Genomic DNA, 17,136 nt, shown 5'->3' on the forward strand with positions numbered 1-17,136 from the left:
CACACAGCCAGAATCCACGGACCCGGAAGTAAGACAGGTGCAGATGGAAGCGGCCTCCAGAGCAGTGATATTGCATCGCTGGAACGCTTAGTTTTCAGGTAAGTAGCACATTATGCCTTTACCTTGCAGATAAGAAAGAAAAAATAACTTGCCCAGCGGTTTACAACTGCTTTAGGGTTCCTCCAAAGATTGCTAGGGGTTCTTTGAGCAATCAGCAATTTTTTACTTTGAAGTGACCACTCACACCAATGTAACAAACATTTTTCTCATTTACTAGCAATGTAAGGAGCATTCTTCTCACTAATCACCAATGTAAGGAGAATTCTTCCCACTGATCACCAATGTAAGGAGCATTCTTTTCACTGATCACCAATGTAAGGAGCATTCTTTTCACTGATCACCAATGTAAGGAGAATTCTTCCCACTGATCAACAATGTAAGGAGCATTCTTCCCACTGATCACCAATATAAGGAGCATTCTTCCCACTGATCATTAATATAAGGAGCATTCTTCTCACTGATCACCAATGTAAGGAACATTCTTCCCACTGATCACCAATGTAAGGAGCATTCTTTTCACTGATCACCAATGTAAGGAACATTCTTTTCACTAATCATCAATGTAAGGAGCATTCTTTTCACTAATCATCAATGTAAGGAGCATTCTTTTCACTGATCAACAAATTAAGGACCATTCTTTTCACTAATCACCAATGTAAGGAGCATTCTTTTCACTAATCACCAATATAAGGAGCATTCTTCTTACTGATCACCAATGTAAGGAACATTCTTTTCACTGATCACCAATATAAGGAGCATTCTTCTCACTGATCACCAATATAAGGAGCATTCTTCTCACTGATCACCAATATAAGGAGCATTCTTCTCACTGATCACCAATATAAGGAGCATTCTTCCCACTGATCATTAATATAAGGAGCATTCTTCCCACTGATCATTAATATAAGGATCATTCTTCTCACTGATCACCAATGTAAGGAACATTCTTCCCACTGATCACCAAATGTAACAGATGATCACAGGAAATAAAAATGTATTTCCTATGATCATCAGCTCAATCTAATGGCCATAATGTTGCATTTTTCTAATTCACACATTTGACATGGAGAGAAAATATCACAATAACATTTAATTTTGCCCCCATTCATAAAGAGAACAAATGTACATGCAGTTTCATAGGACGGATAGCTGTACAATTTTTTTTTTTTTTTAGAACTATAGCCCAATGTCTTCTGCATTTTGTATACTGCTGATTAACTGACAAAGCACTAGGTGTGTGTTGTCATCTACATATCAATACATATGCGACGCAAAATACAGGGAGTGCAGAATTATTAGGCAAATGAGTATTTTGACCACATCATCCTCTTTATGCATGTTGTCTTACTCCAAGCTGTATAGGCTCGAAAGCCTACTACCAATTAAGCATATTAGGTGATGTGCATCTCTGTAATGAGAAGGTGTGTGGTCTAATGACATCAACACCCTATATCAGGTGTGCATAATTATTAGTCAACTTCCTTTCCATTGGCAAAATGGGTCAAAAGAAGGACTTGACAGACTCAGAAAAGTCAAAATAGTGAGATATCTTGCAGAGGGATGCAGCACTCTTAAAATTGCAAAGCTTCTGAAGCGTGATCATCGAACAATCAAGCGTTTCATTCAAAATAGTCAACAGGGTCGCAAGAAGCGTGTGGAAAAACCAAGGCACAAAATAACTGCCCATGAACTGGGAAAAGTCAAGCGTGCAGCTGCCAAGATGCCACTTGCCACCAGTTTGGCCATATTTCAGAGCTGCAACATCACTGGAGTGCCCAAAAGCACAAGGTGTGCAATACTCAGAGACATGGCCAAGGTAAGAAAGGCTGAAAGATGACCACCACTGAACAAGACACACAAGCTGAAACGTCAAGACTGGGCCAAGAAATATCTCAAGACTGATTTTTCTAAGGTTTTATGGACTGATGAAATGAGAGTGAGTCTTGATGGGCCAGATGGATGGGCCCGTGGCTGGATTGGTAAAGGGCAGAGAGCTCCAGTCCGACTCAGACGCCAGCAAGGTGGAGGTGGAGTACTGGTTTGGGCTGGTATCATCAAAGATGAGCTTGTGGGGCCTTTTCGGGTTGAGGATGGAGTCAAGCTCAACTCCCAGTCCTACTGCCAGTTTCTGGAAGACATCTTCTTCAAGCAGTGGTACAGGAAGAAGTCTGCATCCTTCAAGAAAAACATGATTTTCATGCAGGACAATGCTCCATCACACGCGTCCAAGTACTCCACAGCGTGGCTGGCAAGAAAGGGTATAAAAGAAGAAAAACTAATGACATGGCCTCCTTGTTCACCTGATCTGAACCCCATTGAGAACCTGTGGTCCATCATCAAATGTGAGATTTACAAGGAGGGAAAACAGTACACCTCTCTGAACAGTGTCTGGGAGGCTGTGGTTGCTGCTGCACGCAATGTTGATGGTGAACAGATCAAAACACTGACATAATCCATGGATGGCAGGCTTTTGAGTGTCCTTGCAAAGAAAGGTGGCTATATTGGTCACTGATTTGTTTTTGTTTTGTTTTTGAATGTCAGAAATGTATATTTGTGAATGTTGAGATGTTATATTGGTTTCACTGGTAAAAATAAATAATTGAAATGGGTATATTTTTTTTTTGTTAAGTTGCCTAATAATTATGCACAGTAATAGTCACCTGCACACACAGATATCCCCCTAAAATAGCTAAAACTAAAAACAAACTAAAAACTACTTCCAAAAATATTCAGCTTTGATATTAATGAGTTTTTTGGGTTCATTGAGAACATGGTTGGTGTTCAATAATAAAATTAATCCTCAAAAATACAACTTGCCTAATAATTCTGCACTCCCTGTATTTACCAATCCATAAAGGTATTCGCAGGTGAAAATGAAGGCGCTAATTTATAAACAGTAGAAATAAAATGGCTTTTTATCTTACTGCATATACAGGCAGGCATCTTTATGTGTATATATGAAGGACTGAATTTTTGTATCTTTTTTGGGGGGGGGGGGGGGGTAGAGTCCACTAGAGTCTGTCATTAGCAACCTGGTGGAATCCCTATATATAGGTTTTGATGATGCAGTCCTGAGTAGGAAAAACAGCAAGTTCAGTTCCCATCCAGGTGACACTAAAACAGGAAGTAAGGGAAATCCCCCATTGGGGAACAAGAAAAACTAAGAGAATATTTAAACTGTTCCTCCTAGTTAAAAAATGTTTTGTTGTAATGGGTTCCCCTTTAAAAAAATACGATGAAAAGGAAGAAAATCAAGAACGTCAGCAACAAAATTACTAATACTAGTCCGTGCTTGGGTGGAGGCAGAAATTGCTGCAACAAGCTTGGGCAGTGCCAGCTGAGAAGAGAAGAAGGCTGGCACCGTTTCACAGAACAGATGATGAAAGATATTTTATCCAAATAATCCTCAGTTGATCTGTAGATTATTTTATTGAAAACTACTAGATTGTGGTATTGGAAGGAGAATGCTTTACATGCAGGACTATTTGTCATCTATACAAACCAATGAACAAGAGAAAGCAGAAATTGTTTCATGTTTTCTGAACTGTATAGAGTCTTCTAAAAGCCCCCATAGACAGATTCAAGATCTTAGACAATTCCTGCTGGGATGAGCATGGGTGATCTTGGGTTCTAGATGATTAGCCCAGTATGGTGTCTTCTTTATGGTGGGCTTGCTCATCTGGGTTCAGGCTAGGATTCTAACATGCGCAAGCTCATCGGGACTGCTAAAACAGCCAACATTTGAGCTGTGGGTGGCCCTGCATGCATCACCTGGCTCAGCAAATGTGGATTTAAAAATCAGGTAAGAAGGTCGGAAAATAATCAGCTCAGCAGTAAATGCCTAATTAAAATCACTGGATTTTAAAATCAATGAAAATCACCTCCATCCTTGCTGTTAGTGTGGATAGAGAAATTGATTCATTTGCTCTTGTTCAGCCATTGGTAAATCAAGCTGTGTATGAAGGCCTTAGTTCTTCTCCATACAGGGTCTAGAGAGTGGTGGTAGAACATGGACTGAAGGATTCTGACAAGGGGCCTTTGGTAAAGATAAGGCCCTGTACACACGACCGAGTTTCTCTGCAGAATTCAGCCAGAAACTCGATCAGAGCCGTATTCTGCCGAGAAACCCGGTCGTCTGTACACTTTTGGCCGAGGAAACCGACGAGGATCTCGTCGGGTCAAATAGAGAACATTTTCCTCATTAGTCAATGAGGAAACTTGGCTCGCCGAGATCCTCGGCGGCTTCACAAGGAACTCGACGAGCAAAACAATGTGTTTTGCCCGTCGAGTTTCTCGGACTTGTGTACAGGGCTTTAGAGTGTCCCCGGAAAAAAAAAAGGAGAGGGAGGTAGGAGAGCCCTTATAGTGTAGTAGATTACTATAATTCAGAAAAAGGTTAAATTGCTTCCACAATAAGAGGAAAAAAGGTCAAAATGGACTTACAACTGTTAAAGCTGCATTCACTCAGCAAGGGAGGGAACACAGTGTGGTCGCTCTCTATGCCTCAGGGGTTCCTATCTTGGGTGCTCTGTGGAGTTCTCAGGCAGGTGAATGAATCGTTAAAAGGAGTAAGTGCAAATAGGACCACCACTGATGGGCTTTTTCGCACCGACTTCTCTTATCAATTAGTTCTTCTCCACATCATTTGCACACTCTTCCTCTATGGTTCTCTGTTAAATATAGCAACACATGTCCTGAGGTGGACAAAATATGGAAACAAAATAAATAGCCTATTAACCTACTAGCATGTGATTGGAGTATGGGAGGAAACCCATGCAAATACAGGAAGAACATGCAAATACCATGCCCCGGTTGGTACTACCACCAAGGACTCCATGGCTGCCAATCAGTAGTGCTAATTGCTAAGCCATTGCCCTACTGTCTGTGTCCCCACTGGGGAGAGTTCTCTTCACTTTTGGTGGTGATAAGCATGTTGTTACAAGGATGGGATGTGAGGGAACATCTCACACAGGGTCATAGACAATAAAGCCCTGTACACACGATCGGTCCATCCGATGAGAACAGTCTGATGGACCGTTGTCATAGGTTAACCGATGAAGCTGACTGATGGCAAGTCGTGCCTACACACCATCAGTTAAAAAAAACGATCGTGTCAGAACGCGGTGACGTAAAACACAATGACGTGCTGAAAAAAACGAAGTTTAATGCTTCCAAGCATGCGTCGACTTGATTCTGAGCATGCGTGGATTTTTAACCGATGGACGTGCCTACAAACGATCGTTTTTTTTCTAACGGTTAGATATCCATCGGTTAAATTTAAAACAAGATTGCTTTTTTTTAACCTATGGATAAATAACCAATGGCGCCCACACACGATCGGTTTGGACCGATGAAAACGGTCCATCAGACCGTTCTCATCGGTTTAACCGATCGTGTGTACGCGGCCTTACAGTTAGCTAACAAAAATGTAAATTGAACTGCCACACCACTGCTGAGAGGACCACATACAACTTTTTTTCCAAAACAAAAAGAAAGGGGTACCAAAATAGGTAACACAGGGTTAGACTTTTGAGGTACCGTAAACAATGAAGAATATTTGAAAAAATTACAATATTTATTGAAAAAAATCTTTATCTTAACTTTTTTCCAAAGTCAGGGAGACAATCCAAAAGGTAACAAATGCATTTCTTGGTTTAAATTTTGACCCTGAGGAGGGGATATTGCAGTGGTGTATTTAGGTTTCGTGCTGCCCTAGGCCTGACTAAACTCGTGCACCCCCTAATTTAAGTATGAGCCACCCCTTCCTGTCAATGCCACGCCCCTTGATTCCCTTAATTTGCATAGATTTCCTCTCACTTCTTGTTTGGCTATGGGGCAGGAAATGAAGGGAAATCTCTGCAATGGGACGGAGATGGTAAAAAATAAACTGACAGGGGCTATAACCCTCCCTTACTCTATCCAAAAAGAAAAAAAAAGTGTTGCCTATAGTTCTACTTTAAGCACAAATTTCTGATAATTTTATGGAGAGGACTAAGAAAATATAGCCATGCCAGTGGTGCAGCAGAAAACATAGCACAGTGAGGAAGGTTTGTGGTCCAGGATGATAGGACAGTCAAAATTAGAAGCAGTTTGTGTTACACTAACAGTGTAGCGCAAACCGGCAGGGACTCTTTCCGTGCTGCCCCCCTGCAAAGTGCTGCCCTAGGCCTGGGCCTTGTTGGCCTAGGCCAGGCTACAGCCTTGGGATATTGTATTGATATCAAGATGTCCTTATATTTTTTTCTAGCCCTGATGAGGTATCCACAAAACGTGTTGTCCTCCAGACTTTCATTGGAATTAAGTTGTATCTGGACCTCTTAGCAGTGATGTGGCACTTCCATTTACATTTTTGGTTACATTACACTACAAGCCAAGGAGACTGAGGAGATCCTCTGATGTGTAGAGGAGCCAGGAACCAGATTATATACATCAACATCAGTACTTTGAGATAGCAATACCAGTAAGATTACCTTACGGGTTCGGCAATATTTTTCCACTTTCCTCAGTAATAGTGAGCTACTGTATTTCAAGCCTTGTTTTATTGTCACCGGGATAGGTAGTGAGAATAAATCTCCCCACAGACTAAACCTATGTCCTAACCCTTCAGCATACGTATCAAGACTAAAAGAAGAATTATAGCTAGTATTTCACTTTAAGTAATGGGTTTAGGCCAATTTGCACTCAAAGGGGTTAGCGGGTCAATAAACACATTTCACAAGTCTCCCCAGGTTTGTCAATGCGGTTTATAATGTCTAATAAATCTAGAAGGTAAATTATACACTGCATTTCAACAAGGGTATAAGTGAAGCAGTATTCCATCCTGTAACAAACTCCCAATTCACATCAAATGGCGAGGTCTCCTGTAGAAATGATTTATCTGTAATGCATCAAAATGACGATGAACATATATCCAGGTGACAGCTAAGTGGACACAAACGCTCCGACTTCAGGACATTTCAAATAGAGAACTGCCTAGGGCTACATTACTGCAATAGTGAGAGCTCGGGAGCACTCCAGGATAACAATCAGCTTTATACACGGCCAAGAAAATTCCAAAATCTGGAAGAAATTCCATTGCTGTAAAGTAGCCAGACCTTAAATGTTCGCCTCTCTCTCGAGCTAAGTTTTAATTATTAATATGTATTTCTGTTAAGTAGGGATTTATTATAACGAAAAGTAAAGGTCTGTGTGTTAATCGCGGTTGTGGTCTTGGAGGGTGGGGGGGGGGGGGGCTATTACCACAAGCCTCTCCCAGCGCTGAAATACTGTATGAAAAATATGTATTTTACTCTTTTACTCCCATCTATAATCAGGGGATACCCCCTGGACTGACCACTATGCCGTAACTCGGGAAGGGTGGGGGAGGTCATTTACTGAGAAATGCACAAAATAGTCTGAGCTTATACTTATTTTTATAAAGAGAATTAATTATTTTAGCACTTTACGGGAATCACCAGTAAACTTCATACACCAATTAAAGTTAATTGGAAACACGACTTCCAGATAAGCCTGACTAACCTCATCTTTTCTCAAAGCTGGAATGGGAAAAGACACAACATTTGCTGTGAATCGTTGAGTTTTGGTCTGTAGCTCACCTCCTGATTTGTCTGTCTGCCCCATATAGGCGTTCGGGGTTGATTTGAATCTGGTGCAGCTGTGCATGGTAGTCAATCAGCTTTTAACTTCAGCTTGTTTAATTAAGCTTTGAAAAAAAAACATAGAAGCTGATTGGTTTCTATGCACAGCTCTCCAGTTTTAGTAAATCAACCCCTATAAGTCTATGCTCTTAAGGCCTCATGCCTAATGCATGAGACCTCAATGTTTAGCTGCGGGCGGAGGGAATATGTGTACTGTCCAGCCCCACTGTCTGCAGCCTATCAAAACCTTTATGCTCTTTCACACGAGAGGCCATAGGACAGTAAAAGCAGACTGTAGAGCTACAGTTTTACCACCCACCAGAATCCTAACAATACAGTCACCTATTAAACTCGTCCATTGAAATCAATGGGGCTTTGCAGCAAACACATGCAATGCTTGCGAAGGCAACGCAGCAGTAGTGCAGTGTTGCAGGGTTAAATCAGGTAGTGCTTGCGGGATGGGAAAAAAGTCCTGCAAGCAGCATCTTTGGGGCGGTGTAGCATCGCTGTGTACAGCGCTGCTACACCAACTCTGCCTATTGGAATGAATGGGAACCTTTTCACAAGCGCCGCAACACGGGCACTTTTAGACACTTCTTTGGCCACCAGTCCCCTGCTGGTGGCCAAAGAAGTGTCTAAAAGTGCCAGTGTTGCGGCACTTGTGAAGCGCTTCCCATTCATTCCAATTGGCAGGGTTGGTGTAGCAGCGGCCCAAAAAGCGCCGCCTCAACAGCGGTAAAGCGCTGCTAAAACTAGCGGCGCTTTACCGCTAGTGGACCAACCGCCCCAGTGTGGAAGCAGCCTAAGTGACAGCTGCTGCAGCTGGACAGGGCTGGACCATGCAGCCCAAATTAAAAATCTTATGGCTGTGCAGCAAAACATTGCAGCCATAGCATATGTAATATACCACTTCCTCGCTGCCTGTTTTAACCCATTAAACCTTGCACTAGAATGCTGCAACTGCCTGCATTGCAAGCTATTGCAGGTTGGTTGCAGGATGCCCCCATTCAGTTAAATAGGTTATGTCCAGCAGGCAGTACTGCCCACAGAACAGCAAAATGGGGATAATCTTTTGCCGTGTCTCAATGTGAAACATCTTAGGCCCCGTACACACGGTCGGACAAAACCGATGAGAATGGTCCGACGGACCGTTTTCATCGGTTCACCGCTGAAGTGGCCTGATGGTCTGATGTGCGTACACACCATCAGTTCAAAATCTGATCGGGTCAGAACGCGGTGACGTAAAACACACGACGTGCTGAAAAAAACGAAGTTCAATGCTTCCAAGCATGCGTCGACTTGATTCTGAGCATGCGCGGGTTTTGAACCGATGCTTTTCTGTACTAACCATCGGTTTGGTCCGATGGGGCAGCGGTCCATCGGTTTGGTTTTGAAGCATGTTTTAAAATTTTGGATCGAAGGAAAACAGACCAATAGCCTATACACACGGTCGGTTTGGTCCGATGAAAATGAACTTCGGTCTTAGCTGCGGCATATGTTCTCCCCCTCTATGCTGACTTTGTAGCAAAGGGGAAGTAATTGGTTTTACCTCCCTAAACTTCTATAGGACATGAGGACTTATGCCTCATACACAAGACCAGTTTTCCCATCGGGAAAACTGCCATGAGAGCTTTTGGCCAGGAAAACCGGCCAAGTGTATGCTCCATCGCAGTTTTCCCAACAGGAAAACTGCTGAAAATAAAAGAGAACCAGCTCTCTTTTTTCCCGGCGGTTCTTACCCCGGCAGTTTTCCTATGGGAAACACTGCAATGGAGCATACACACGGCTGGGATTCCCGACCAAAGCTCTCATGGCAGTTTTCCTGTCCGGAAAAAGTGTAGGGGGAAAAAGTTACCGAGCAGGTTCTTGTTTTTTCCCGCCGAGGAAACACGGTCGCGTGTACGAGGCACTACTGACACTGATACTGAAGAAAAGCATAACTAGAACTATTCTTATGAAATAAGAAAAAATAAGAAAAAACTGGAAGCTGATTGGTTTCTATGCAGAGCTGCACCAGATTTTGCACACTCCAGATTTAGTAAATAAACCCCACAATGTCCTGACCAGCACACAAGGAATGGATAACGTGCCGCCTAATGTCAGTAAATATCCAAATATTCATTTTAGAAGCCTAGAGCATGAAAAGGCCACAGATGCTTCCCATCAGCCTTACATGGCATTAAAACCACTGACACAACACTGTCATAGGAGTTAGCTTTTCAGAAAAGAACGTGGAACAAACAAGCTCGATCTTGCATCCTATTACGTTAATAATAAAAAACAAGGCCGAATTTTCCTAAAAGAATGACACCATTTTCCTTCACGCCTCTACACAAGAGAAACAAATGACTCATCAATTCATCCCACAACCTCAGATCCATGATTTGGGTCATAGACGGAGATACACACTGACACAATATTTCAACAGAAAACGCACGCGACTGTGAAAACTCTGCTGTTATTACAACTTTATTGTAATGTGCTGACACCATGACAGGATGGTGCGACTGAGGGATACATTTATGTGTCACGTGGACTGATAATGATAAGAGCCTTTGCTAACAAAGCCCCAACACATACAGTCTATGCACCTCATGTAACAGAGAACCAATTATACGGCTTAGGTAAAAGTGCGTCTATCATCTCTGGCTCTGCAAGCCCATTATTAAAGGGGTTGTAAAGGTAAAAAAAAAAATCCCTAAATAGCTTCCTTTACCTTAGTGAAGTCCTCCTTCACTTACCTCATCCTTCCATTTTGCTTTTAAATGTCCTTATTTCTTCTGAGAAATCCTCACTTCCTGTTCTTCTGTCTGTAACTCCACACAGTAATGCGAGGCTTTCTCCCTGGTGTGGAGAAAGCCTCTAGTCTAGAGTAAAGTGACCAGATTTTTAAAATGAAATCCGGGGACATATTTTTTCTTTACTAGTAATGGCAACAATCAGCGACTCTCTGCCCGTCGCCGCCCACCTCACAGCTTCTCAAGTCGACGCCAAACACATCGAGTTCCTCGGCGTGTTCAGTCCTGGAGCCGCCGAGGAGCTCGGCGGGCCGAGTTCTCCCATAGAACAACGAGGAAATAGAGAACATGTTCTGTATTTCCTCGCCGAGGTCCTCGTCGGCTTCCTCGGCCGAAAGTGTACACACGGCCGGGTTTCTCGGCAGAATTCAGCTCTGAACCGAGTTTCTGGCTGAATTCTGCCGAGAAACTCGGTCGTGTGTACGGGGCCTAACTCTTCGGGCCCCGGCTACTACTGGATGGGGAGCGGAGGAAGATCACTCAGCCAGGAAAGGCAAGGAGATAGGCAGGTGGCTGGCCAGGATTTGAGCCAAGGCAGAAGAACATGCGAGCAAAGCTAAATGGGCATGCACCCGAAACTGAAGAAATATTCCCTCCGCTCCGACCAGCACTTGATCATCAGAAAGGGCCACAGATAATGGGGAAAAATACAACGCCCCTATGCTAGTAGGCACGGCGGAGCGGGGGGTGTAATTCTAATTTTAATTCTGCACTGATTGTCTTTGAAATTGCCCCTGCCCCCTATTAAATCCAATCTGGGGACAAAACCAGGGACAGACTTGGTCCGCGGACAGTGTCCTTAATCAGGGGACTGTCCCCTGAAACTGGGGATGTCTGGTCACCCTACTCTAGAGGGGGGAGGGGGCGATATCAGATAAACACTTACCTGATTCCCCAGCAAACAGTGCTCCCCCAAGATCCATCGGTGGACTATCCCTCACTGCCTCACTCTATTGACCCTGATGCAGAAACTGCAGGGGCCAGTCTAGTTGCAGGGAGACGCAGGGATCAGGTAGGTATATCTCCTTTATTGTTCCACTAAACCTATAGAAGCAAGTAAGCCTTGCAGTACAGGGAGCCCCACTGCAGGGGGATCATTTTTTTATTTGCCTGGAGTTGGGCTTTAAATAAAAGATACATGACAATGGACTAAACTGGTGAATCAATTGGTGTATAATGACTAAAGTAAAGCCCTTTATGTCAACATGAACTTGAAATATGTGAAATCCACAGCTGCTATTTTTTGTGCCTTATGGCCCTGGGTATGCTCATTGTATGCATAGTGTTCCATACAGTTAGATTATGTGGCTCAGTTTTGGTCAGTACATATCAAGATAGCAAAGAAACTTTGGGGTTGATATACCAAAGGCGAATAGGCTGTTCATTTTGCAAGGGAAGTTGTGTGTTGCAAAGGGATTTCCCCCAGAGCTTAGTGAATGTGGTGAAGCTCTGCTGACTTCTATCATCCAATCATGTGCAAGTAAAAAAAAAAATTTTGATTTGCCTTGCATATGATTGGGTTCTCTTTGCGATGTTAAATTTCACCACATTCACTAACCTTTGTGGCACGTTCCCTTGCAAATAGAACAGTCTATTTGCCTTTTAGTAAATCCACCCCACTGAGTCCTGCTCCCCCAATGTCTTGCTTCAGGGGTTTACCTTCTCAGGCAATATATCAGTCCTGCTTATGTCTATTTATCCCTGTGTCTCCATGCTGACACTTCCCTCCCTGCATCTGTTACCGAGCTTCTGCTGAAGAGCTACCAATACGTTTCTGTCTGCAATGAGTTTGTTTTGTGAAATGTGTTGGCAGCCATAACACACACTTATGGCTTGTGCTAGTGCAGGGAGTTCTGGCACTTATCAGAATTGACGGAGAACAAAGAATCTTCGCCTGGAAGCCGGTCAGACACACAGCCGCACTGACAGCCTTGACGGAAAGCCACAGAATGCAGCTAATTATTTGTGAAGCCAAACAGGGACAGCTTGTGTCTAAATTGCCTTTGTCACGTGTCATCGGGGACTGTCGCAGACCGCCAGAGCCACGCGTTGGGAATCCAACGCAATAGACTTAAGCTGTGCATGTGGCACCACTAATTACTAACATATAAATGACAACCATCAGTAACAAACACCTATAATCACCCCGAAGACTCATTTATATAGGCCCTTCTGAGGGATGCTACACCCTTAAGCCTCGTACACACGACCGAGGAACTCGACGGGCGAAACACATCGTTTTCCTCGTCAAGTTCCTTGTTAGACTGTCGAGGAACCTGACAAGGCAAGTTTCTCCATTCCCGTCGAGGAAAAAGAGAACATGCTCTCTTTTTGGCTCGTCGAGTTTCTCGACAGTTTCCTCGACGAAAATGTAAACTCGACCAGTTTCCTCGGCAAAAAAATATCTCCCAGCAAGTTTCTTGCTGGTTTTTGCCGAGAAACTCGGTCGTGTGTACGAGGCTTCATACACATAACGACTAGGAATAAAAAAATGTAACATTCCGACATTCATAAGTGATATTAGCCTTTGGCAAATGTTGGATATACAGACCGGAAATAGAAGACATTAGACACATTGGGGTCGATTTACTAAAGGCATATAGATTATTCACCTTACAGGGGAAGCTGCATTCACAAGGGGATTTTCCCAGAGCTTAGTGAATGTGGTGAAGCTCTGCTTACTTCCATCATCCAATCACATGCAAGCAAAAATGCCGTTGTTAGCTGTAGAAAGCTGTAAAATTAGTTTTTCAGTATTTTTTAATGGTGTTTTCCAGCATTTTTTTTTTGCAAAATTTTACTCCCACAAATGGCTATGGTTCAAAATCGCTGAATAGCCATGTTTTTCACTGTTTTTAAGCTTTTTTCAGAGTTTGAAAATGTTTACAGCTAAAAAACTCCTCTCAAAACCCACAAGTTCTTGTTTTTTTTTCAGTCAGAAAACGCCCCTGCCAAAAACTGCTATGTGTGCATGGACACGTAGGATAACATGCTGAGGAGTTTATTGGCTGCAGAAAAAAAAATGCCTGAAGCCAAAAACAGCAGCTGTAAAAACGTCCGGTGTGCATGAGGCCTTAGAGTTATCTAGGAGATATAAAGTAAAGTCCTTAATACCTGTTGAAGTTAATTGGGTATAGGATGATCTCCTTTGGAGATGGGCCTTCCCAGCGGATAGTGTAGGGCTGCTGCAACATCACCACCGGCTGATACTGCTGATATGGTGCCCCCTTATTTACACCCACCAGCCTCAGTGGATGGGAAGGATAATCTGCTCTGGCCACCAGTATGGTGAGGTTCTCTGGGCGCCGGGCCTGAATATACAGCTGCAAAGAAAGGACAAAAAACATGAAGAGTCAAAGCCAAGCAATCCCAAACATGTGCTTTATATAAATATTTTCCTCTAATATTTTTCCCTTAAGAAAAGTTCAATGTCTGTAAAGAGCCAGTGAGCGTGTGCCAACCTAAATATTAAAGTACAATCATAAAAAAAATAATTTGATTATTGTTAGCTGCTTTGAAGAAGTGGAAGAAGAAACTGCATTTATCTTTTATAGTTTTTATGTGAAGAAAGGAGGCAAGGTCAGAAAGCACCGGCTACTACAGTCACCAAGGGTGTTGGCACTAATTTTATCTATAAGGGTTATTGAGAAAACATATGTTTCGGATGTTGGTGCAATGTTAACCGTACCCACCAACCAATCTTCAATTTAGAGCGACAAAACATAGATAACTATTTAGTACCTTTTTTTTACATCTGTTACTTATGTTTATCTGACCAACGAAACACACAAATTACTAATTTACTTTTGTGTTGTCTCTCACCTCAACAATGCAACTGCCTCCATTTTGGCCTACCTAAACCATGCCAACCACTCACTATACTCCACCCCTCCCTGCCACTCTCTCCACTAGCTTCCGCCTACCCAATGACTTAAAAATACTAAGGCCTCGTACACACGACCGAGGAACTAGACGGGCAAAACACATCGTTTTGCTTGTCGAGTTCCTTGTTAGACTGTCGAGGAACTCAACGTGCCAATTTTCTCCATTCCCGTGGAGGAAAAAGAGAACATGCTCTCTTTTTGGCTCGACGAGTTCCTCGACAGTTTCCTTGTCGAAAAATGTACACATGACCGGTTTCCTCGGCAAAAAAAAAACAAAAAACAGCAAGTTTCTTTACAGCTGTTTTTTGCCGAGAAACTCGGTCGTGTGTACGAGGCCTCACACACAAAGCCATCCACAACTCTGCCTTCAATCTCATTTCAAAATATCACCCAAAATGCCCTCTTGCCTCCTCCCAAACCCCTCCGACTGTCTAGCTCCCTCATCACCTCCTTACATGAACACCTCCAGGACTTTTCTAGAGCCTCGCACCCTCTGGAACTTTTTACCCCAGTTTATCCTGCTATCTCCTAATCTGTCTGCCTTAAGGCTTCATGTACACAGGACGTTTTTATAACCTCTCTTGAATGATTTAACTTGACAGATAGTAACCCATGTTTAAAACGTCCATTTTTTTTGCGTTTACATGCCACGTTTAGCGGCGTTTTGCCGTGTTTGCATTTAGAAGTGTTTAATATATATATATATGCCCAAAAATGAAAAACGCCTATAAATGAAACGCTGCTAAATTTTGGAGTCTGAAACGTCGAAAACTTCTGCGTCTGAACACATCTTTTTGCCTTCATAAAAAGGCCTATTAACGCAACAGCCTAAAAACTACAGTAAACAAACCTGTTTACATGTACACATAAGATAACATTAAATGAGTTCAGGGGCAGTTAAAAAAGGTGTCCAACTGCCTCTGAACGTCCGCTTAGCAGCAGCAGTGTACATGGGGCCTTAGGTGATCTGTGCAATCTCATCTCTTCGGGGAGGCCTATCCTGCCTCCACCTACTTTCTCCATCAGATCATCCTACACAGTTGTTAACTTTTGTATCATTTGATCCTCCCTTTGGATTGTAACCTCTCATGAGCAGGACCCTTCTAGCCCTCTTGTATTGAATTGTATTGTAACTGTATTGTAAAGTGTGGTGCAAACTGATGTTGCTATATAAATCCTATATAATAATATTAATCTCACCAAAGATGGATAAAGGGGTGAATGATAATGCAAGGCTGATAAACACTATAAAATCTGATCTACATGGTCAGCTATATGCATATGATACTATATGGTCAAAAGTGATATTGAGTTCACATTTTTGGAGAAGGTACAGTTAATGCATGCAAAGACAATAAACTGGGGGAGACCCATTTCTGTTCCAGCATGATTGTACTCCTGTGCATAAAGCCAGGTCCATAACAACATGGTTTGATGAGTTTGGTGTGGAAGAACTTGAATGGCCTGAACAGAGTCCTGACCTCAAACCCATTGAACACCTTGGGAATGCCATTTGCATGCCAGGTTTTCTTGATCTCACAAACGCTCTTTTGGCTGGACACACATTCCCGCAGACACGTTCCAAAGTCTTGTGGAATGCCTTCCCAGAGGACTCAAAGGGGGAGAAAACTCCATATTTATACCAATGCTTTGGAATAGGGATGTCCTAACAAGCTTACATAGGTGTGATGGTCAGGTGTCCACCAACGTTTGGACTGAGGGATTGAGGGAAATAGGATATCTAACTATCTCACATAGGTGTGATGATCAGGTTTCCACCAATGTTTGGATTGGGGGGAAATAGTGGACACCTGACCATCACACCTAGGTGAGCTAGTTGGATATCGTTACATTTGGATCAGCAGAGGGGGGATAAGATGTCCAACTAGCTCACATAGGTGTAATGGTTAGGTACCCACCAACATTTGGATAGGGGGAAAAGGTGGAGCTAGTTGGTGAGCTAGTTGGATATCCTAACATTTGGATGGGCAGAGGGGGGGGAATAAGATGTCCAACTAGCTCACATAGGTGTGATGGTCAGGTGTCCACCAACATTTTGACTGAGGAGGATTGGGAAAATGAGATGTCAAACAAGCTCATATAGGTGTGATGGTCAGTTGTCCACCAATGTTTTGATTGGGGGAAATGGGATGTCCAACTAGCTCATATAGTTGTGATGGTCAGGTGTCCACCAACATTTGGCCATCTAGTATTTATTTCATTGGGCTTAAACTATGAAAACAGATAGAAACACTTGGGAAAGATATTTTAATTTGCCTGCAATTTAATGGAATGGGCTGCCAGACATATGATAATAGTTCTGGGTGTAACACCAAGTACAATAAAGAATATTTTCAGATCACACAGAGGCTAAAGGTAGAAAACAAATCAAAGAGGCTGAGGTATGGGAAAAACACATAATCTACACCCCATAGAGGAATGTAACCTGTTGTTGTTGTCAGAGTAACAGAACAAAACTGATTTACAATATACAGCAAAGAAAGACACGTATGTGTTTAATGTTCCGTGACAGAGCGTACTGAATTCCTTCCCGGCTTTTACCTGTAATATGCAGCGTTACCCAGAAGACAGATTCCAGGTACATGAAATCGTTTTATGACTATCTGAGTGGGGAGTTGGATTTGGCATTTTCATGGGTGTTAATTATAGCTGTTATTGTTCACCCCTCAGGCTGTGGGCTTGGTGAGAAAGCTTACTACTCACAGAATACCATAGCTAAAGACGGGAGGAATCCTA

The 17,136-nt window shown here is 42.8% G+C and overlaps 2 protein-coding genes across 5 annotated transcripts in view; both read right to left on the minus strand.

Annotated features, from left to right (window-relative positions):
- LOC120931210 (cell migration inducing hyaluronidase 1) overlaps positions 1–17,136 on the minus strand; it is a 226,115-nt gene that overhangs the window by 143,773 nt on the left and 65,206 nt on the right. The window lies entirely within an intron of this gene.
- LOC120931208 (cell surface hyaluronidase-like) overlaps positions 1–17,136 on the minus strand; it is a 193,208-nt gene that overhangs the window by 22,958 nt on the left and 153,114 nt on the right. For all 3 annotated transcript variants that reach the window (XM_040342420.1, XM_040342421.1, XM_040342422.1), the window contains one exon: positions 13,610–13,818. In XM_040342420.1, the coding sequence (XP_040198354.1) occupies positions 13,610–13,818 (209 nt within the window). The remainder of the gene's footprint in view (positions 1–13,609; positions 13,819–17,136) is intronic.

The sequence above is a fragment of the Rana temporaria genome, chromosome 3 (genome assembly GCF_905171775.1).
Source record: "Rana temporaria chromosome 3, aRanTem1.1, whole genome shotgun sequence".
Classification (NCBI taxonomy): domain Eukaryota; kingdom Metazoa; phylum Chordata; class Amphibia; order Anura; family Ranidae; genus Rana; species Rana temporaria.